Raw genomic sequence first — 22,822 nt, forward strand, 5'->3', positions numbered from 1 at the left:
TCACATCAAGAATCTCCTCCCTTCCCAGTACCCAGAATTCTTAATCGCCAAAGATCCCAAACGCCTTACTGCCTAGAGATACTGCTGTGGCTGCCTTCTTCCTGGCCCTCAAGGCCATGGAGTTGGCTACTTTCTCCTTCTGGATCGGTTGATGCCCTGGATGAAGGAAGGGGTCGACTGTCCCACTCCCCTAGCCAGTGCCAGCTGAGGACTCAAACAGTCAGTCTGGCCTCCTATGTGCTGGGGGACACCCCCTGGCAGGGGCTCCACGCGCGTCCAGGAAGCAGATTCTGCAGCTCTGGATTTTGTAGGTGGGGAGAGGAATGTGTTCTCCCCAATTATTCATTAGTCAATTGAAAATTACCAGTTTATTCTGGGTGTGGGAAAACAAGGAAAACAAAAGGATTTTATGCCCTTTGATTCCATGAACCACTGCCCACTCCCCGCTCTCCTCCACACACACACACCCAAACACGCAGACACACTCACACACCCTTCCTTCCCCAATACGGTTCTCCACTGGGTTAGAGGCTTGTCCTCAGCCCATGCCCCGCCTCCCCAATCCACAGCCTAGTTCGGTAGCCCGGGACCAAGACTATGAATACAAACGAGACGGAGCCTCGGGTGGGCAAGGGTCCAGCCGTCCCTGCCCCAGCGCCCGCGATTGTCACTCTCGTTACCCCCTTTGCCTTTGCTCTCGATCCCTTTTTCTCTTTGCTCTCTTTCCATCTATGTTTCAGCGAGGATGTGAGCGTGTGCGCGCGCGTGGGGGGAGTCCAGGGGGAGGGCTGTGTTGGAAGAGTAGACGTCAGGCGGAGGGAGGGAGGAGAGGGCGAGAGGAGGAGAAGGGGAGAGAAAGGGAGAGCAGAGATGAAAGAGACCTAGAGAGGTGAAGCTTGAGGCGAGGAATAATAAAAGGGAGAGGCGGAGGAGAGAGGGAGGGAGTGAAAGGAGAGGGCGAGGGCGAGCGAGGAACGGGACTGGAAGGAAAGAGAGATAAAGAGAGCAGAGGGAAGGGAAGTGAGTTTGTGCGCGCGAGTGTGTGCGTGTGCGCGCGAGTGTGCAGGGGCGGGAGCGGGCGGGGGCGGCCGGGGCTCCTCCTCCCCAGCCCGCTCCTCTCGCTCCCTCGCCAACTCCGGGCCCAGCCGCGGGCGGGCGCACGGCTGGCGGACAGCATGCTGAGCCTCCTCATCTGGATCCTCACTCTCTCCGATACTTTCTCCCAAGGTAAGGGCTCCAGCCCGCTCCGGATTCGGCTTCCGCCCGGGGGTCGAGGGGCTGCGCCCCCGCTGGGGGAGCGCTGGGGCGCCGGCAGCGCGCGGCGGGTCCCCGGGGTCCGGACGCCACGAGGCGGGGGCTGGGTACCCGCGCGGAGCCCTGGGGGCGCGGGCGCGGAGTAACCGAGGCCGGAGAGGATGAGTTTTCCGTTGATTTGCCCAAGTTCCTTCCTCTGGCTGCGCGGGAGCACGGAAGAAAAAAAGAGACCCGAACGCTCAAAGTCTTTTCCGGAGCTTCTGGAAGCCCTACCGACCTCCACCCTGTGAGGCCGGGAGTCCGGACGCCTGGGTCCTGCCTGAGGGGAAGGCTGGGAAGAGGGTGGGATTTCAGATTCGGGGGGCGGGGGGCTGGGAGGCGCACGGAAAGCTGAGGACGCAGGTAACGGAATCCCCCTACTTCAGGCTCGGGGACCGAGTGGGAGCTGCGGCTCCCTTCTAGGGGAAGGGAGGGGTGCCTCGGAGCTCCTGGTAGGGTTAGGAGACCCCCTGCCCGCCAGAACCTCCAGGTGGGGGACCGGAGTTCCAAAGGCAGTTTCAGGCCGGCTTGATACGGTGAGGGGCACTTGGGAGGGGGCTAATGCCCCACTTTGGGTCAGGAAAGTGTTGCTGTCTGGTGCTTATTTAAACCTGACAGGGGAGAGGCTGGGAGATGAGGGAGAGGTTGAGAGAGATAAGGTTAATGTACCCTCATCAAGCAGGTCTGGGGTGGGGTGGGAGAGGGAAGGGAAAATAAAGGGCCCAGATCCTGGCCAGGACTGGGCAGTCTGTGGGAGTGGATTATTGCCTTGTGGGCCTGACTCTAAGGAAGATTTAATACTGCTGAGCTAGCCAACCCCCCATCCCCCTCGCCGTCCCCCATGGAGCTGACACAGAAATTGACACACAAGCACCAAAAAATAGTCATAGACATTGAGATAGACTACTCACCTACGGAGACTCACATACCCACAAGCATCCCCCACACCGAGACGGACATATACACAAAGACACTGGTACAGCTAAGGAAGACAGATTCCTTTCCATATCCACATATGTTTGCACATTCATTACTCAGACACATCAAAACTCAGACACAGTACATGCATGCAGACTGGTATTTATTTACAAGGAAGGACACAACGCACACTGAAAACCTTCTATAGATACCAGTTGTCCAGGAAACAAAGAAACTTGAACAGATATTAATATAGACAGACACCTATGAAGATGTACAGACTACAAAATGGAGGAAGCAGCCTCTTTTTGGGGTGGGGGGAATCTGGGAAGAGGAATGTCGGCCTGGATAGAACACCCTCAGTCATTGCCCAACTCTCAGTTCCTTTCCTGGGCTTATAGGTGTGTGTTTAGGGCTAGGGTATTATGCCAGATCCCTCCTCTCCTTGTGGGGCCCCTACCCAGCTCCAAAGGCAATGCCTGGCTGAAATGGTGGGGTCAGGTTGATCTATCTTTACCCATAGGGCACCCATGCTCTGCCCCTCCCACATACACACTTAAGATATGGGAAGGGCACACTAATGGTGTGAGTTTAGTAGGAGTTGGTGCTGGGAGAAAGGAGGCCTGGTCCTGGGGTTGGCAGAACAAGCCAGCCACTTGGCAGAAAGTTGGAGAGATGACTTAAGTTCTGACTTAGTTCAGCCACGCTGATAAGGGGGAGGAAAGTGGGGAGAGCATGACGTGGGGGGAGGAGGCAGCTGGGTTAGTATTGGTATGTGTGGGGGGCACGCTTCTGTCTGCCCCTTTCCAGCAGCCCTAACGTTTCAGCAACATGGATATGAATGGGCTTCAAGGAACAAAAGCTGCAGTTAGCAAACAGGAGAGACATGTGGATTTAGTCGAGGAGAAGAATGGTCAGAAAGAGAGGAGTGTGTTGTGTGCCTTTCTCTCTTTGGAAAGGGGGGAGGGGTAAGGAGTTAGCTGAGCTTCTCTGTTCCTGCCTCCAACGGAGGTGAGAAAGCAAGACTTGAAAGTGTGCAAAAGTATTGGTTGTGGGGAGGATACCAAAGAAAAAGAAGGGAGAGAATAGACCAGAGAGGAGAGGAAATCACTACTGAGTGTTCTGGGGAGCTGCGCACGGACTGGGGTGGCAGCCAGCTGGGAGGCAAAGAGCAGGGTCTGGGGAGGCTGGGGCACTCATGGGTTGGTGGGGAGGCTGTGGGACCGCTTCTCCTTACCCTTCATCTTTAGAAATAAAGGGTTCTAGGCTAGGGACTGGAGCAGTGAGAGAGGAAGCAGAGGGGGAATTGCGGCGGTGGGGGGGGGCGGTTTGAGGGATGGCGGACATGGGGAAAAGGTGGCAGGAGAAGGCACTGAACTGAGGAGGGCAGAGAGGGGAGGGGAGATTCAGCCTAGGCACAGAAATAAAAATCGCATTTTAAAGAATTTCAATGGGCTTCATCAATCTTCATTTTTCACTAAATAATTTTCTGTATCTTATCTAAATGAAAACCATTATCCTTACCCCCATTTCCATCATGCGCCAGCTCCTCAGACTGATTGTGCCGAAAATTGAAATATTTATTCATTTTCTGGGAGATTTTCTCGCTCCCTAGTCTCAGAGAAGAGAAATTGAAAAAGAAAGATTATAGCTAATCAGAGCAATGTGGGATGACAGGCTGTATCAGGGTGGGAGCTGCCTCCAGGGTGGGAGGTGGAGGTGGGGGTGGGAGAAAAATCCTTCCAGCCTCCATAGGTCCCTTGGGCATCTCTGCTACTGACTGGCTAGGGGTTGAGGAGTGAAAGGAAGAGGCCTGAGGGCCTTTTAAATCCCCAGTATTCAACTCCCTGAACACAGCCACATCCTGGCAGGGAGCATGAGTCTGAAAAGAAGAGCAGTTGGGAACTGAGTCTCCCCTCCTGAGGCTACACACAGACATGCACACTTCAGATGTCCTGCTTCTGCCTGCCTAGCCCAGAGCAGGCCTGGAGGGTGAGGAAGAGGCAGGGGCAGACAAGGCAGAAATCTGGAAACTAGGTTCCCCTTCTCAACTTTGATTGGACTCCACCTTCCACTCACTTAGACCTAAAGGGAGGGTGGGAACCCAGTACTCAGTGCCTGGTGTTGCCTCTGGCCACAGCCAGAACCTGGAGGACCTGAATCAGGAGGTCGCCAGGCCTCTAGGCTTTCCTGGCTTCTATTGGTCACGGTAGCTGCATGGTAGGTTGTCCTGCTCTGCCTTGGTTCTCTGGTGGTGTGGGGTGAGGAGGGCCAGCTGCTGTCCCTCCTGACTTGTTCACCCTCTTGACTTGAGAACTGCATACCCTGATGGAGGCTCCTCTAGGCCCTCTTTATATCCTCGGGGACCAAGTCTTAATTTCTTTATTGTCCTTTCAGTTTCTGAAACAGTGCTAGGCCTGCGGTAAGTGCCCTTAAATATCTGATCAATTGATTGATTTGATGAGAGTGCTACTATGTTAGAAGGAGGCAGTATTAAATGGTGATTAAATCACAGTTCCCCAGTTAAACCCCACCTCTGGCCACTTGGTAGTCAGTTCAGCTTGAACAAGGTATGTACGTGCCTTCTTTGTGTCTTAGTCTGCTCGTCTGTAAAGTGAAGGTAGAAATAACACCTCATAGGGTTGCAATGGCAACTAAATATGTTTATCTGTGTAAAGTGCATGGAATAGTGTCAGCACTGAGGGAAGTGCTCAGTAATGCTTCTGCTGTGACTTTGTGACTGGACAGAAACGGATAGGCAGTTGAGTTGTCCGTGCCTCCTTTCCAGCTCTTCTTTATGCTTTTTTTATTTCTTGTTCCAGCTGCCCAGATACTTGATCCTGGGCTTCGGTGCTTCTGCTTGTATCTCTCATGGACAGGACTGGGTTGTGGCAGACCCAGAAGGAGGAACTGACAAGCCTGCCCCTAGTTGGAGACCTCAGAAAAGGTCTGGGGAAGGGAATTGCGGGGGAGAGCAAAGTGGAAGAGGTTGGCATTCTAGTAAGAAGGAACCAGGGCTCTTGTGAGAAATAAATAGGGACGCTAGCCCGAGGTGGCAGGATTTCAGAGTCTGGAAATAATATGGATCATTTATTGAGCCCTTGTGCTGACTACTTTATATGTGTTATCTAATTTCAGCTATACAATAAGCCCCCGAGATCAGCTCTATAATTATCTCTATTTCATAGATGAGAAATTGAGGTTTAGACTGGTTAAGTTTCTTGCTGGTGGTTGTGGGAACCAGCTGACCTCCAAGCCTGCACCCTTCCCCTTTGCCAGGTGTCAGCAGAGATGGATGCTGGGCTGGGTAGGGTTTTTCCTGATCCGTAGCAGAATGAGAACCAGGAAGAAAAGGGAGCGAGTGTCTCATAAAGGTGAACTCAAAATTTTAAAACGATCCTTTATTCTGAGATTCTGCCCTTCTACGTACTTTGGCATTGAATGGTTTTTCTTTGATAATATAATGGTGCTCATATGTGGCTTAAAAAAAAAAAAAACTTGGCAATTGAAAAGATTTTTAACCTTGTGTTTGTTACTAATATTAAACATGTCCTTATAGGTCCATGAACTATAAATCTGGGAACTTCCATGCAAGGCTGACTCCTGGAGAGGTCCAGAGTCCTACAGAGGTGAAGCACTGAGTGGGGAGCTGGGGAGAATCCCAAGACAGTCAGCTTCCAAACTGGCTCAGTCCCTGACAGGCATGGAGGCTGGGGTGTTGGATGGCCTCCTCCAGTGGGTTATGGGAGGCCCTGCTTTGGCCTCGGTGGTGAAAAGTGATTATAAGAGGTGGGCTTTGTACCAAAATGTCACAGTGGCTTTATTGAATTCCTACTATGTGTTTTTCATATACATTATTTGTTATTTTTGAAGGACCTCATTGAGTTATTATTACCCCCTATTTATAGATGAGAAAACCAAAGCTGAGTTTAATTTGCTCAAGGCCATACCTGGGTGTTAAATCTCATATTTAAACTCTTAGTCTCACTACGAAGCCCACACTCTGCCAGACAACCTCGTCTGCAGAGCTACAGCCTGTGCAGCGCCTCCCATGGAGCTGAGGCAGCTCTGCAGGGGAGAGGAGGCCTTCCTTCTCCTGCTTCCCACAATGGCAGACAGGCTCCTCCTGCTGCCTGCCTCAGCCTTCTCCCAAAGGCTTAGTCAAAGACACTTAGCTGGTATCCATCCCTGTGCCTTGCTTTGATAATTATGTATTTTACTGTGTGGGGGTGGGGAACTGTACATACTGCCCTTGTCTGTCATGAGAAGGAGGTTTGTAATGCCCTTTCAAGTCTTTTAACTTTGTAAGGTGCTTTCTAATTTTAGCAACTTTTTTGCATGTACTGTCTCATTTAATAGGACATCTTATGATGTAGGCAGGATAGTTATAATTTATCCATTTGGGCTGGGGGCAAATTCCTTAATCGTTCCAATATCAATATCTGGGGCTGTTTCCAGCTGAGAATAGGGAAGTTCTTCTCTGAGCATCCAGAGCTGAGAAAACTGTGCTTCTCCCAGCTCTAGTCTAGTCCTTTCCCAGGGCCTCCAGACCATTTTACTGGGCAATATCCTGGAGGAAGCTTTGACCTGGAAAGGGCTGGAGGTATGGGGGTGGGTAGTGAGCAGTGAAGGAGAAAGAGGCAGCCTTGCCCTTGATTCTGAAATGTGAAGCCAAGGAGAAGCAGTCTCAGGAGTCAGGAAAGAGAATGGGCTCACTCCTGGTAAGGGAGAAAGTCACATGTTTATGGAGAGCCCACTTTGTGTTTTGCATGTGTTAGTAACTAATTTAATATTGACAATAATCTGTTAAAGGTAGGAGTTATCTCCATTTTATAGGTGGACAAAGAGACACCCAAAGAAGTTAAGCAGATTGTCCAAGATGATATGGCTAGTAAGTGACAGCCAGGACTAGAACCTGAGCCAGGAAGTTGGAGTGGGGCACAGGAGTGATTCCCAGAAAGAAGGCCCATCTACATCTTCAACATCACTGCCCTGTCAAGTCTGCAGAAGCAGTCTCTCTGTCCATTCTGTGTGCTCCCAGGCAGGTGCGTAGATTCACACATGTTCTCACGTGCATTCGCACATGTAGCCATTTCTCACCTCCATTCACATAATGACAAATTATCTTTACACCAGTCCTTCCACGCATCAGCACATGCAACACCACCACATGTCTGTGTACCGTGTTTCTTCTAGCTATGGCAGCCATCCTTAGTCTTCAAAGGCACTATTTTTGGTCTTGTCTTGCTTGCTCTATATTCCCTGTGATAGACTCACACATTACAGAGTTGACAAAGTCAGAACCTTTGGGTTCCCCATTCTGTAGCTCTGGTCCCTCTCCATCATGCAGCCCAACTCTGAGAGCTTCCTGCTCCTGATTCATTGCACTGAGGGGGAAAGCTGCTCTAGCTCCCAGATGTTGCCCGTGGCCGTGTTTTTCTTTCTTTTCTATCCTCTCTGTCCCTTCATCAGCTCTTTCTAAGCTCCCAGTTTCCACCTCCCTCCACAGTCTCCCTCTCTCCAGCAACTTTTTTTAACCTCTGTAGTCTCCAGGGGCTGGAGCCTTATTCCTTTCTGCCCTCCATGAGCCCATTTAACAAAATTGGGATTGTATTGAAATAAATGGGCCTTGCAGCTAGCCAGCCACCTCAGGATTAAGGGTCTTAAATCCAGGGTGGAAATCGCTAGCACTCCCTAGCAAATTTTGTTAGTTTCATAGGAGGTAGTGCTGTGGCTTCCTTCCTCTGGTGGCCTGGCTCTGGGAAGGTGATGGGAGAATCTCCCAGAAGGCTGTGGGGCCTGGGTTTTGAGACAGGGAAGGGACAGCAGCAGCCTGAGTCTCCAGTGCTCTGTGCCCGTGAGGCTGTGCCACCCCAGGTCAGGTTAGGAATCATAGATTATTCTTCTGGATTAGGCCATTTGATGCTTTTCTTCTCTGCCCCTTATTTACTTCCAAAGTGACATGAAGAGTTTGTCCTCACTGGAAGATGCGTGGGGAGAGTAAGGAAGGACTCGTTTGCTCCATTCAGTGGAAATGTGTGCTTGCTATGGCACCAGTACTGCAAAACAGATAAAATACTATCCCTGACTTAAGTGCAAATTACTGAATTTCAGTGTCTTAATTTCCTATTCTATAAAATGGGGAGAATTGTTTTTTTTTTTTTTTCAAATCAGCAGATGTATATTATGATATGCAAAACATACTGATAGGCTTTATGGGGTATTAAATGGCATATAGTTCCTTCCATCCAAGAAGCCTAGCCATACATGAGCAAAGATTCCTGGTAATGCTAGGTTGGTGCCAGGATAGCAGTAGACACGATCATAGCTGGGGAGTTCAGGACAGGGGAGTTTGCTGTGGGCTGAAGAGTCCAGGAAAGGCCCCATGGAGGAAGAGGATCCAAGGATGGACAGGATGTGGATGTGGCAGGAAGTTGGAGATCATTAGCAGACTGGCCAAACTTCCCTTGACAAGGTGTGGCTGCCTAGATGTGTGGGGTACATTGAGGCTGGTTGCAGCTGAGGATTTGGGTTGGGGAGAAATTGATGAGGTGATCCAGGATAGACTGGGGCCAAACCCTTGAAGGCCTTGAAAAGCCAGTCCAGAGACTGTCCTGTAAGAAGTGGGGAGCCAAAGATTTATGTTTTTAAAGCACTTGTATTTTTTATGTTAAAAATTGATACCTCATTCCTGACCAACTTAAACTTCTCATCTGCTTGAGCTGCTGTAGAGATTTGCAAACCCCTTCAATAAAAAAGAAAAAAAATGAAGTAGACAGATAATCAGTGTTTGAGCAGGCAGATGTGAGCAGAAAACCACAGAGAAATATCACTTACCCCTTGGGAAGTCTCAGATATGTGACTTAAGTTGGGGAGGCTTTGGAGATGACCAAGAGGAGAGCCCTGTGGCCTGGTGGACACGTGAGTTGTTTTTCATCTGTTCATTGGAGCCTAGGCTGGGTCTGCACTGTCTGGAGTCTAGGGGAACCATCTGATTTCATCAGCAGGCCAGTCCACCCCGCATGGTCAATTCTAGGGTATTTCCTCAGATCAGTGGCTATAGATACTTGTTCATTTGGGGGTTAAGCCTGGAGACTTTTAAACCTCAATAAGGAGATGAGCTCTGGTTTTTCAAATGGAAATGTTTGAAGAGAGTTCCTGCCAAGGGGGTGAGAGCCTATGTTCAACTAAGCAAGTGCTTTTTCAATAGCTGGGCCTGGCACTCACCTAGGCACCAGTGTAAAAAGGGAAGTGAAATTTAGTCCCCGTCCTTGAGGCACTCTCAGTCAGGTGTGGAAGATGGATGTACAAACACACATTGACAATGCTGTAAGATAAAGGTTGTGAGAGAGGTATGTGAAAAATGCTGAAGTCTCACTGTGGTAGGGGTGGGGGCGGGGAGTGTTGCTTGCCTGGAAAGGGGAGGGTACCTCCACACATGTGAGGCATGTGAGGCTCAGCTCGGCTCAGCTCGGCTCGGCTTGGCTCGGCTTGGCTCGGCTTGGCTCGGCTCGGGGGCTGAGGCTGGAGTCTCTGGATGGTCCCTGATTATGCCCCTGGCCCTGGATGGAAGTAGCCAAGGAATCTGAAGTGAGCAGAGGTCCCTCCCAAGGATTATGATTTCCAGGAACAAATGCAGTTTACATATATAATGCGCACTCCCCCCAAATCTCCCAACCTCTTGTGTCCAAATATTCTTTCCTCCTCACCCTCAACCCTCACTCCCACTCGACTGAGCTAATTTCTAAATTAACTTTGTCCTTGTAATCAGTTTAACTGAGTTTCTTTTTTCTCCTCCTTTCTGAATTCTCCCAGGACCAGCCTGGGTCCCTGCTTACTCCATTACCCTGTATTGTCAAGCCATGAGGTGCTTTGAACTGCTTCTTTCCATTATTTGCCTGACTGGGAGGTTATTAAAAGGCATGGCAATGAGATGGGCAGATGTGTGCAGAGGGAGAGAGAGACAGTAGAAAAAGCGAAGGCATTTTCAGAGGAGCAAAAAACTTAGGCAGGTTGCCCAAGTGGAGCCCTGAGAGATTTGGGGTTTTCGTCATCTTGATTCCCTAGTTATCCAGAAGGACTTTCCTCTGGCTGGACAGTAGGACTCCTGGGTTTTAATTCCAAACCCTTAGCATTTGATTTACTACACTATGCCTCACTCCCAGCTTCCCTAGAAATCTACCAGCTTGACCTTACTGTGGGATGGGATTGGGGGCCTTCCCTCTTTGCTCACCTTTCCCACACACATATGCTGGTGGAACTATTGCTGCCAGGGCTATCACCTTGGCAGCATCCACCTCCACGTCAGCTACCGCACAGGTGATGTTTGATCCTAAACTGATAGACCTATTGCCCTGCACACATCTGGGCAGTCTCCCCTCACTAGACAATGGCCATGTGAGAATTCAAACTCATTTTAATGTCAGTTTGAGCCAGCTATAATTAGAAAGGAAAATCTGACTCCCCCCACCCCCAAATGCACTGCAAACCAAGTTGAAGTGACTTTTGGATTATCTGAAGCACTGCTGCTCTCCATTTATGCAGAAAATTGAGAGGGGATCCTCTAAAAACTGTATCTAAGGGATTTAGTTTGTGCACGTTGCCTTTGGTCTCATACCAGGGTCATGTTATAAGGCTAGCCTCTTTCAACACAACCCCAGAATCAGGTAACCCCTAGAGTGCGGTGAGACCTCCTTACCAGAGGGCCTGTGGATAAGAGAGCTCTTTCACAACAGGGCCGCCACCTGTGCAATCATGACCAAGGCACTTAACTGGGGCCTCAGTTTTCCTGTCCATAAAATGGGGTCAATAATACCTACCCCCGAGAGTCGCTGTGAGGACTGAATGAAGGAATCTATATTAGGAATTAGTATCTGGAATGCAATATGTATTCAATAAATCAGTTATTATTAACATTACATAGTGCCTGATTTTTACAGCTCACAGCCCAAGACAGATCTGAGATATACAGACAGTAGGATGAGTGAGGAACAGATAATAGTCCAAATGCAGATAAGTCTCTGTTAACTGTGTGAAGGGAGGTGACCAGTGATGTCATCTGTGGCGTGCGGTGCAGTGGGAGCTCCAGGACAGCAGCACAGCGTAATGGAAAGGACCTGGGTATAGAGTTAGGTCCTGGCTCTGAAGATTGAATGGCCTCTTCACCTTTGTGAGGCTTACCTATGACATGGGGTGACAGCAGCTACTTACTTCTACTTTAAGTCCTGGAAAAGCGGCCGTAGGACATGCACAGTAACCACAACCATCATTTTAGCTCTGTCTCTTTGGAAGGTTTCAAACCAGTGTGTTAGAATGATGATTCACAAACTTTAGCCTGCTTATGAAACACCCAGGGATCTTGTTAAACTGCATATCCTGACTCAGAAGGTCTGTGGTCAGGTGGAGTTTCTGCATTGGCATCAGGCTCCCAGGTGATGCTGATACTGTTCATCCTAGGACCATACTTAGAAGTGTTAGAGGATTCTTTCCTCTAGGGGAATAAGTCTTCAACATTATAATGAGAGACAAGAGAAAATAGGATTCATTTAACGGAATTCACTTTTCAGTAGCTCAGTTGCATAGCAGCTCAGATGGGTCATTGCTTCAGGAGCATCTGTATGCTTGTGGGACAGGAGCGAGTGCAGTGTTTGCCAGCACGCCCATCTCGGGCCCCAAGATTGACCTGCTCCACCTGCTTCCTGCTGCCTCACAAGCTCTGGCCACCCCAACCCAACCCACGAAGTGCGCACTTATGCCAATAGCTGGCAACTCCCACGATGAACAGCACCAGCCAGCATGTTGGTGGAAACTCCTCTAAGCCTGAGCCAGTTGGTCATTTCCACTCTATTTTTTTTTTCTTTTATGAAAAAAATTCTGATAATCCAGCTCAGAATTTGGTGTAGATTTGGGGGAGACATTTTGACAGAGTGTAAGCCAGGGCCTTGGCCCTGTTGCCTTTGGCTTGAAAATTAAATCATGAGCAACTTGTGTGATTTGGGAAGAAAGGCGAATCATAGGCTTACCTGGGGGCATGATTTAGGGGGAGCAAGGGAAGACCATCTCTGGACATGTCAGTTTTTCACACTTATGTACAGCTAATGATTGTTCAGCCAACACGACGAGCTAACTCACTGTCTCTCTCCCTTCTCTGTCTGTGTGCAGAGAGAGGATGCACAGGCCAGAAAAGAGAATCAGCCTTTAAGGTCATCCTGTGTCAATGGGGGACGGGAATCCTGTCCACTGTGGGGAATAGGGACTCCCACAGAAGACAGACACGTTTAGCTACCAACAAGTGCAAACAGGGGCTTACACACACTACATAAATAAATCCTGAGAGGTTTCAGAATAAATCAAGAAGTAGGTGGGATCGTTCAGTTTAGGTTTCCTAGAATCTAGAACCTGGGTCAGGAATGAGAATGGGGAGATGATTCTTTAAGAATCCCAACGTCTTTGGACACTCAAGATGTCTTCTCTAGGCAGGACTAACTTAAATCAACCTTGACACATAAGTGTTTGTCCTTTCCCTGAAGAGAAAAGAATTTCATTAGCTCTCTGCTCACTTTTGTATTTAATAATCCCCAACAAGCAGGAAGTTCTTTGTGTCTAACCTGACCCCTCCTGCTCCTGAATGAAAAAAATTGTCTTATTAGGGACTGTAACTGAATAAGTCTCTAGTATTCTCTATGTCTGGATAAATAAGATTTCCTCCAATAGGTCCATTTTCTCTCACTTCAAGGCAAAGCTCTTTATAATAGAGAAGCAAGCCCAGAGAGGTCATAGGTGAGATTGCCTCTGAGGCCCCAGGTAGAGCCACAGCAGCTTGTCTTCTTAGGGGTCAGATTCGCTTTCTAGCGAACCATCAAGCCTGTCCCTTCCCAGTGTCCTCAGTCGGGGCCAGAAGGGTAGTGTTCACAGGAGCCTGGCTGAGTCACCATGCCCTTACTAGTCCAGTTTCCCCTTCTCAGCTGCTCACAGCAGCTGGGGCCCGGAGGGTTGTGGTGTCCTTCACATCTACTCTAGCTACTGTCCTGAGGGCCCCCCTCCTCCTTCCATGGGGGGGACTAGGCTGAGAGAGCCTCTGGCATCTGCTGCTGAACCAGGTACCTGTAGGAAAATGGGGTTCAGAACGGAAATGGCGGAGGTAGGCTTACTGTAGTCAGGACCTGCTCTAGCTTCAGAGCAGGAATACGTTCCTTTCAGAATCACACAGGAATGCCCTCAGCACAGCCTTTCCTGGGTTGGCTGGGTGCCTCCCAAGTGACATGCTCCTGCACAAAGACAGGAGGGGAGGGAGTGTCTGCAGTGGGATGTCTGCCTTTGGAGACCTCCTGATCAGATGAAGGAGTGGGGCATTTCCCTGGGATGCTGGGCCATATGAGGTAAGTGTAAACTCTCAGCTGTAAACTTGAACTTGAAGGAGGAAACTTGTTTTTTTTTCTATCAGATAGCTAATTATAATAGGGGAGACAGGTTCCCCATCTTCCTCAGGGTCTAAACACATACAGAGATCATCTAAACAAGGGGGGATTTTGAAACCTGTTATGTATGTGCACAGAAGAAGATGGAAAGAGATCCTGGAGCTGGGGAATCTGTTAAGGTTGGTTCCTGGGAAGCGGCAAGAGGGAACAATGGAACTGGGTGAAAAGGACTGATAGAGCGAGATTCATTGAAAAAAAAGAAGAGACCACCCTTATAGGAGGGCTCAGTGGGAGAAGAGTGGGGCCCAGGAGGAGGTCTGGCCAGCTAGGGCTGTGTGGGCTGGAGGCTCTGGGAACTGAGAGCTTCCATGTCACCTCGTCAAGTCGTGGCCCCAGCAGCATTCACACCCAGCTGTGTGACATACTCCCGCATGCACAGGCAGCCATGCACCTCAGGAGAGGTCAAAGCAGCCCTTGTTTACTTGAGGACAGAGCAGGATACAAATTCTCTGTAGAGGAGGAGGAGCTGCCTTATGTGCGGGGAGAGAGGAACTTGAGTCTCCTGTCTTGGAGGAGACAGTGAGGCTGTTACAACAACTTGGCTCCAGTGCGGAGCCTGCATGTGGGGCAGCTTGCATTTGTTGGGGGTAACTACCCTTTTTTCAAGGGTAGCCATGGCCCAGGGTCCTGAAAGCGCTGCCCGGTGGCCTGGCACTGGACAATCTGCACAGCCCACTCTGGCTGTCATCCACCAGCAGAGCCACATGCTCCTGGGCTCCTGGCTGCTCTCTGCCCCCCAGCTGGATGCTCCCTGGGCCCTCTTCCTCCTGCCCTCCTTCCCTCTCTGTCAGTCTGTCACTCTCAGGAGTGAAATGCGCCCAGCTCCTGAAGCATTTGGTGCTTGATAATTTGTGGATTATAGCTAACTCTCGATAAAGATTCCCCTAATTGCTTGGCTCACCTCAGGTTCTATCATCAAAGCAAAGCTGCGAGGCCCCCTCTCGCCCTCCTTTTCTTTTTATTATCTCTTAATTAATCACTCTGGCTTTCACACTTAGCAGATAATTACAGTCTCCTGGGCACAAAGCTCATTTTCATAACCTCCTGCTCCAAGCCAGCAGCAGAGGGGGTTGGGGAGTGGGGAGGACGCGGGAGGGAAGGGGAGAGTGGCAAGAGAAACTGTGGAGGAAGGTGGGGGCAGTAGGCAATGGGTGGGTGAGACCAAGGGAGAAGAAAGGGACATTTGGGCAGCAGCATGGGGGACACATGGAGTGGCGAGCAGAATCCCTCGTCTGCCCAGGCCTAAGGTGACTCTGCAAGGGACAGGGAGGCCAGCAGTGCCCCCTCAGGAAGGCGCCTTGTTCCCCCAGCATGCCGGCGCAGCCCTAGCAACCTTTGCTGCATCGAATCTGGGGTGGGAAGGGAGATGTTCCCAAGTAAAATTCATTCAGTCATGTGCTGGGACATGAGGCCAGTGAGGTGGGAAAGGCTGTGACAAAGAAAGGAAGGGCAGGGCCACCATCCAATTAGGACTCAGGCCTGAGAATTTCTGTTTTGAGGAGAGCAGGACACTCACTGTGGGGTTTAAACCCATGGAAATGACTAGGAAATGATCCCTCAGAGATGTGATCAGATAAAGAGAAAAAGATCTAATAGTTATTCACACCTACACCTTGTAGATGCTACACACTACTTCACAAGATGCTTATCATTCCCATTTTAGAAATGAGAAAAGGTGCGGCTCTGTGAGATGAAGTAAAAACAGGGAGAGAGTTATGCCTGCTGGTGCCTCCCGTCTCCTCCCCTCCCCCACCCCCACCTGCTGGACTTTTAGCTCTGGCATCACCACAGGGCTTGGGGCTTTCCTTGGGTTTCCAACCTAGAGAGAAGGAGAGAGGACACATGGCCAGGTGATGGATGTGAGACGCATAAGAAACAGGAGTTTACGCAGAGAGTTAGACACAAGCTGGACTAGAATGTGAAATTCTAACATGGACTCTGGTATTTATCCCTTGTTACTGTTCCTTGTTGTGTCTCTGTGGCCCGGGCTCCTGCCGGTCCCACAGGAAATGATGGAGAATGGGGAATATCTATTGTTCCTTTCTAGATTGAATTTTCATGAGTGCAGCACAACGTGCTTGGTCCTTAGAATGAAGTAAGTTGGATCCTACTACTTTTTTTTGCCATCAACTAGCTATGAAACCTTGAAATTGTCATATAACGTGAGCATTAGTTTCTTCATTGGTAAATGGGAATCTTAAAGACTGCAGTCCCTGGCATATGACAAGTTCTAAACAACGGTAGCTGTTGCACTACTATAACTATTGTTGTTACGATGGTACATGAAAGCACCTGGGCTCTCCCAGTAGAAACCACATAAAACAAGTTAAGTTTTTAAAAAGCTGGTGAGAGAGGGAGGGGGGTCCTTTTGTCTGACTTCCTCAGTAAGGGAAAGCACAAAATTTCTACCCTGTGCTCCTTCCGGGGTGCGCTATAGAGCAAAACCTTGGCAGCCCAGGCCATTGTGCCCCAGTGCAGTTTTCTTTACACAAATACGGTGTCTGTTCCGGCCTGGGCTGCTTCTAGCACAGAGCTTATTGGCACATGGCTCCAGGCAGGGTTGATCTTCCCATTACTGACCTGCAGGCCTCAGACTGCCTATTGCACCTGTGGCCTCCAGCAGATTCCCCTGGGCCAAAAGGTTAAATGTCTCGTCTCACATGGCTTGCAACTTCTGACTCAGCTTCTGGTTTCCTGGGCATTACAATGGGAAAATCTATATTCAGGAGGCAATACAGAAAGACCACTGCAGTGTGAGTTTAGCTGTGGATTTGAGCCCAAATTTTTCCTCTAGTAGAGTAATGTCATTCTGTGATCTGGGCCTGTTTTCTTAACATAAAATGAGAAGGTTCTCTCTGGCTACATGGTTTTCCAGCTTTGGGAGTTCACGAAAAGGACTGGTTCTCCCTGAATGAAGCCCTGGATCTCCCTGATTTGGTTTGTGTGTCAAGGCCGGAAGTACTGATTTCAGAGGGCCAGAGCTGGGTACCCCAGGAGAAGCATGATTGCTCAGGAACCAGAGTGGTAGCAAACATTTCACACATGTTCAGATAAAACTTGGTCTAAACTTGATACGGAGAGCTGGAGACACCCGCTTCCCCTCCCCCACCCTCCAATTGTCCACTGTCCTGAGGACATCCCAGCCTGCTCTAGGAAAGTGGGGGACCCTGGACTAAGGGTGCGGGTGCATGTTGATAAGAGTCTTTCCCTAAAGAAACATGCTCTGGCTTCACCCTGAACTTTAGCTTTGGTCTATGAAAAGGTTTTTCAGAGTCTTGTGGGAACATAAACATTTGGCAGATTTCTTTCCCTGAAAGCTATTTCTTCTCCTTTCTTTTTCTGGGAACTTTAGCAAGCAAGATCGAGGGCCCTCCACCCTCTCCTCCTCCCTCCTGTTTTCCTGAGACACCCAACCCCCTCTCTTTTTCCAAAAAAGAAAACAAAATGAACTGGTGGGTACTGGGAGTCACCTCAGAGCAAACTGGGCCAGAAGAAAGGATAAAAACAAACAGCTCTCCCGAGAGGAGAAATTATAAGGGGGGCGGGGGGGGGGAGGATAAGCAAATGGCATCAGTGGTGAAAAGCGAATTCCAGACATTTAAAATTCTTTTGGTTTTAATCATCTCAGAGGCCTACCAGAGGCGAGCTGTGGGGGAGGGGTAAAAATGAAAGCCAGGGCCATCTACCAGGAGCCAGTGCTCAGGAATCTCTGAAGACCTGAAACCTTCCCTGCGCAGGTTGCTCTCTCTCCTTCATCTGTGTCCTCCACTGTCTGCGGCTCAGAAGGGTTACCACCCCCGAGGGCCCTTCCTGGCTAACCCTCCCTTTTATCTCATTTCGCTGGCTCCGTTTACACTACACTCAGTTTTAAAGCACTGACCTTTCAGTTTTCTAGCAGATTGCAAGTTCCCCAAGGCCCTGGATTATGTTTTGTTTAAAACAAAACAAAATAACGAACAACAAGCCCCAGCCTCTTTCATAAGTGAGCTGAGCCTCCTCGGTGGGGCTGGGGCCTCAGGGGCTTCCGGGACTGTTCTCCTCTGTCAATGGGTTTGAAAAGATGAGCTGAGCCCGCCAGAGACTCCAGAGGAGCTGGGGTGCTGAAGGGTCCTGGCAGATCCCTGTGTCATGTTCTGTGCTGGGAACTTTCGGATGGTCTCAAGGAGACCTTTCTGTGAGAAGCCCAAGGGACCCGCAGTCTTCTTTCCTCCTCCCTCAGAGGTGGGGCTGGTTGTCAAGAAAAGCAGTAGGCAAAGCCCTGGGTACTAGAGTGGAGGTGGTGGGGGGGGCGGGGTTGAGGTTCTTCCTTTCCCCAGGCCTGGGGGCCTGGGTAGGTTTTAAGGTAAGGGAGCGAATCAGGAAATCTAAGCCTGGTGAGGTGATGAGGGGCCAGGTCAAGAGGGACGTAGAACATGAGGTTAGCCTGGAGAAGTAAGGGGAGGCCAGGGGAGACACATAACATGTAATGAGTCGCTGGGAGCCATGCTCGGAGCCTCATCTTTTCCTAGTCTGGACCCCTCCTTGTCAGCATCTTTCTTTCTGAGCTCCATTCCCCAGCATCCTCCCCTCCTCCGCCAATTCTCGATTTCTCTTTATCAGGAGGCAGCTTTTTTCATTCTCCTGACAACCAGCTGTTTCTCCTTCCTTCCCCCACCTCGTTCCTTCAAACTTTGATTCTTGGAAGTTTGGACTTTGTTTTTTACAGTGCACTTTCCACTCCCTATCCCTAAGTAGATTATGAGCAGTGAGAGCTTGAGGGTATATTAAGGTTGATCTTAGACTGGAGTCATGTGACCAGGATTTTCATCTTGACTCTTCTTAGGCTGTTTCTTTTTGGGCAACTCATGTGTCCTTTCAGGGCCTCAGTGTGTTCAACTGTAAAGCAAGGAGCTCACTAGATGATGCCTGTGGCCCCAGACATGCTCATCAGCATCTTGATAGAGCTGCATCTGGAGTTCAGACTTCTTGGGGGTGAATCCAGGACCTGCTGCCTCCTATTAGCATGACCCTGTGCAAGTCCTTTAACCTTCTTGTAGAATAGCGACATCTGTGTCATAGAGTAGTGAGAAAGATCATGTTAGATAATCTGCATAGAATGCTTGGCAAGGTTATGAGATGCTTTAAGGATGCAGTATATGTTAGCTCTTATTATTAACTTGAATCCTAACATTCTGTGGTGTGGAGCAACAACAAAAAGCCTTGGTTGTGTGTGTAGTCAGGAGACCTGGATTCAGATTCCAACTTCTCTCCTGACTTTTTATGTGACCCTTTACAAGCTAATGAATGATTGAGGGTAAGGTACTAATCTATGAGCAAGGAAATTGAGGTTCTGGGACATGGCTCCATAATGTAGCAGTTAGCACGTCTGCTTTGTACACAGAAGATCCTGGGTTTGTGCCCCAGTGGAGCCATGGTCCATGGTCTACGGCCACGCCACCCTGAACAAGCCCGATGTCTGATCTCGGAAGCTAAGCAGGTTCGGGCCTGGTTATTACTTGGATGGGAGACCACCTAGGAAGACCAGATGCTATAGGCATAAATAATAATAAGTAATTTTCAAAAAAAAGAAAAAAAATTGAGGCTCTGAATGGGAAAAGGTCAAGATGGGTAAGCCACCCTTTTGTTTGGGGGGCTGTTCTTGTGCACTGTAGGATGTTTAGCAGCATCCCTGACCTTACTCACTAGAAGCCAGTAGCACCCCCTGACTCATAGGCGTGACAATAAAAAATGTCTCTTTTTCACATGTTCCCTAGAATGCAGTAGCCCCAACTGAGAACCACTGAGTAAACCAGAGGAAGAGCTAGACATAGAACTCAAGTCTTTTGACTGCCAATCCATAGCATTTTAAAAAATGCCATGTTGTTGTCCATTTCTCCTTTCCCAAACGTTTACCTCAACCTATAGCCTGTAAAATTGAGAGATTTTTATATTGTTGAGCAGTAAATAAAATATTTTGTCTTCTAGCCCATTTCAGAAATGCTTAGGTTTCTACCTAAGCCATGACTTGCCTGTCTTTCCAAGGCTGAGGCTGCGGAAGGAGCCACCCCGTGGCAAAGAGAGCCACCTGGACATTCCACTGGGGGGTGGAGGGGTGGATGAAGGTCCTGACTTCCTCTAGGAACATCTAAAATCTGTGATAAGGAAGATCTACTGCAGCTCTGCTTTTAAGCAGATACAAGCAGATTCTTGTGGTACCAGACCACAGAACTGTTTTGGGTCTTAAGTGCCAGTGATACCCCTCTCTTTTCACTTTATACTCCTACTCCCCACCCCACTAGCTGTAGCTGCTGAGACTCTTCAGCAGTCTAAGACACCTTCGAGTATTGTTTAAAAATCACAGATTTAATCCAGCCCCTGAAAGTTACCAATGAAAATTAAGACTCAGGAGGATGAGTGACTGTTTGCCCCAGAGCAGACACTAGAACTGGAAGTTCCACCTTAATCCCGCCTGGCCTCCGGCAACACACACCTCTCTCATCAGTTTGGAAAACCACTGCTTCACCTCTCCAGATTTCCCTGCCTCCCTCCACCATTCCCAATTGCACAGATCAAAATGTCCTTTCTGGATTTTTGGGGGGTGAGGGGCAGTGAGATAAGGATCTACTAGAGGAACTGAAGCCCAGAAAGGAAGGTGGTAGTCCCCAAAGAATCTGAGGGGACGTTTTTCCTGGGACTGCCATCAAATCCCCCAACTTCCCCATGCCCTTATCCTTTGGCCTCTGCCCCCATTCCTTCTAAGGGGCCTACTCTTGCTGTCATGGCAACCAGGGGATTAGGGCCAGCTTGGAAGCCCAAAGATGTGGGAGGGGGTTTAGAGAGGAGGCAAGTGGAAGGAGGAAATGAGAGAATGAGGCAATGCTAAGGAAACAGAGCTGGGTAGGGGGAGGGCAGGACAGAAAGGAAGGTAAAGGGAAAAGAAGGGATGAGAGAAACCTCATCCATCCTAAGAGAGAAAAAGAGGGAGGTGGGAGGGAGGAAGAGAGAGAGAGAAAACCTCAACTTTTATTTAAAATCAGAGAGCAGTTGTATGCCTGGAGTCGTTGCCATGGCAATGGCAAAGAAAAGGAGATAGCTTGTGAAGCCATGAAAACCCAATAGGGGTAAATGTTTAAAGCCAGGAACAAAAACCATTGAGAGATAATTAAGTAACAGGCTGCAGGTTCCAGACTCCTGCCCATTGTCGGGGGACTTGGCCTGAGATTCCAGCCTGTCTGCCTCTCTCTTCTCCACCCTTTACTTGCCCTCACGCACCACAAGGATTACAAAGCAGCTGGGGAGCACCAGCCCTCCCTCCGGTCTCTTCCCTTTAACAGAGACTGCCCTTCTCAATCCTGTCCCAGCTCTCCACACCAAAGCTGGACAAGCTTTCTCTCCTGAACTATTAGGAAAAATACAGTCTTTGTAGGGAAAACAACAAAAAAAGGCTTTGGTCAGATAAACGGAAGAACTTCTGGACACTGAATTACTAGTGGATAATTAAGTTGTGGATTTTCTTCCCTTGGATGATCTCAGGGGTAAAGGATTCAGATGTCACTGACAGGCTGACCTCTGTGTTGACTGTCACTCTGCAAGCCTCCGAAATGCTGGGGTACCTTCCAGAAGGGGAAGGAAGGGGAGGTACATTCTAGTCTGGAAGCTTTGCTGGGGCTGCGTAATTGTGTTTAATGCTACCGCTAATTCCTCTTTGAATGCTCCTTAGGATTTTTCCAGCAGGCTTAATCTTCCCAAGCCTCAAGATGGCCAAAAGCTAAGCTGATATTTTGGGGGTTAGGTATACTCTGCAGAAATTGAAAAGTAAAAAGCCAGAGTGCTTTTTTTTATTTTTTAAATGAGTCTCACTCAATCACCTCACTCAGACTCCAGACATCACAACAGCTGGCTGGCTCCTTGCCCTATATCCTCAGGGAAACAATCTTTTGAGTTCTGCCTCCCCTACCTTCAGATGCCTCCCAAGAAATCGTGAATATCGGAGAAGGCTATGATATTCTTTTCTTCTTCTCACCTCAGGATGTAGCTCTGAACCGAAGGCCAAAATAGCTAAGTCACAGGAGTCCTGTTTTATATCTGCAACTTTCCCTCCCACCATTATCAGCCACCTCCAGTCCATTCCTCCAGACACTCTAAACTTTATCCTTAGTCTAAGCCAAACCATTAGAGTGGCAAACTGAGACTGAATGATTTGGGCCCTTCAAAGAATTGCTTTTACTGAGAAGAGCACTTGGCGCTGTGCCACCAGCCCACACTGAGGAATGTTCTAAGGAGCAGCCCTATGAAACTCCTTATTGTATTTTTGGCAGGGATGCTGCCCAGGACATGGTTCAACATATCACAGTATCCGTTTATGAGGCTCCACAGGAGAAAGTTCTGTCATGGTACTTTTGCTAAGACACTGGTTAGTTTTTATTTTATGGATACTGTAAATCATGTCACTAACTTTCATTCTTTTCTCTTTGCACTGGCTGCTTGGAAGCTCAAGGCTACTCTTGCAATTGATCTCTGATGAGACATTCAGGATCTTGTGGCATATATTTAGTATATTATCTTTACCCCAACCTCAATTTATTTCTCCTGTCTTTCCCTGCTTGTTTAATCACCACCATCCCCACCAAATGTCTAATGTCTTAATTTTTTGTGTAATTCTTATATCGTTGAATGAATGTGTCAATGTATCCTGCCTCAAATCTTTTGTGGAACAAATAAATTAATTGAGTTAAGTAATATAAAACATATAACATAGCTCCTGGCAAATAGTAAGCAAGCAGCTTCTAAATGTTAGCAATTTTAAGTTACAAATAATATAAATTGTCTCTAATCTTCCTTTTAGAAGTGCGGTAAAAATGGACCAGAGGCTATGGGTAGCTACTTGAGTCCAAGGTGCAAGGCCATCCATAAATAGCTAGCTCTCAGTGGACCCATGAAAAGCACCCCCCTCCCCTCACCCCCATACACACTGATGACTGCCCAGCCACGATGGTATTAACCTTTTGTTTTTTTGACTTCAGAATGCATCCCGGTGATGATAATGATTATAGTAATCGGATTAGTCTTGCTTCTTGGAACTCACTTGGACTGCCCTTTGAATGAGTTTCTTATTCTTTGCTCACACCAAGACACAACTGAAAAGTTCTGGGTGG

General features: G+C 48.8%; 1 protein-coding gene across 6 annotated transcripts in view; it reads left to right on the forward strand.

The window, feature by feature from the left end:
• Positions 1-819: 819 nt before the first annotated feature.
• Positions 820-22,822, forward strand: part of KIRREL1 (kirre like nephrin family adhesion molecule 1) — a 107,155-nt gene continuing 85,152 nt past the window's right edge. For 2 of the 6 annotated variants that reach the window (XM_036235166.1, XM_036235165.1), the window contains exon 1: positions 820-1,227. In XM_036235166.1, the coding sequence (XP_036091059.1) occupies positions 1,176-1,227 (52 nt within the window). In that variant the 5' untranslated portion in view covers positions 820-1,175. The remainder of the gene's footprint in view (positions 1,228-22,822) is intronic. The other 4 variants (XM_036235168.1, XM_036235167.1, XM_036235169.1 and 1 more) reach the window with 3 other exon arrangements.

Source organism: Rousettus aegyptiacus, unplaced genomic scaffold (genome assembly GCF_014176215.1).
Source record: "Rousettus aegyptiacus isolate mRouAeg1 unplaced genomic scaffold, mRouAeg1.p scaffold_m13_p_17, whole genome shotgun sequence".
Lineage (NCBI taxonomy): Eukaryota > Metazoa > Chordata > Mammalia > Chiroptera > Pteropodidae > Rousettus > Rousettus aegyptiacus.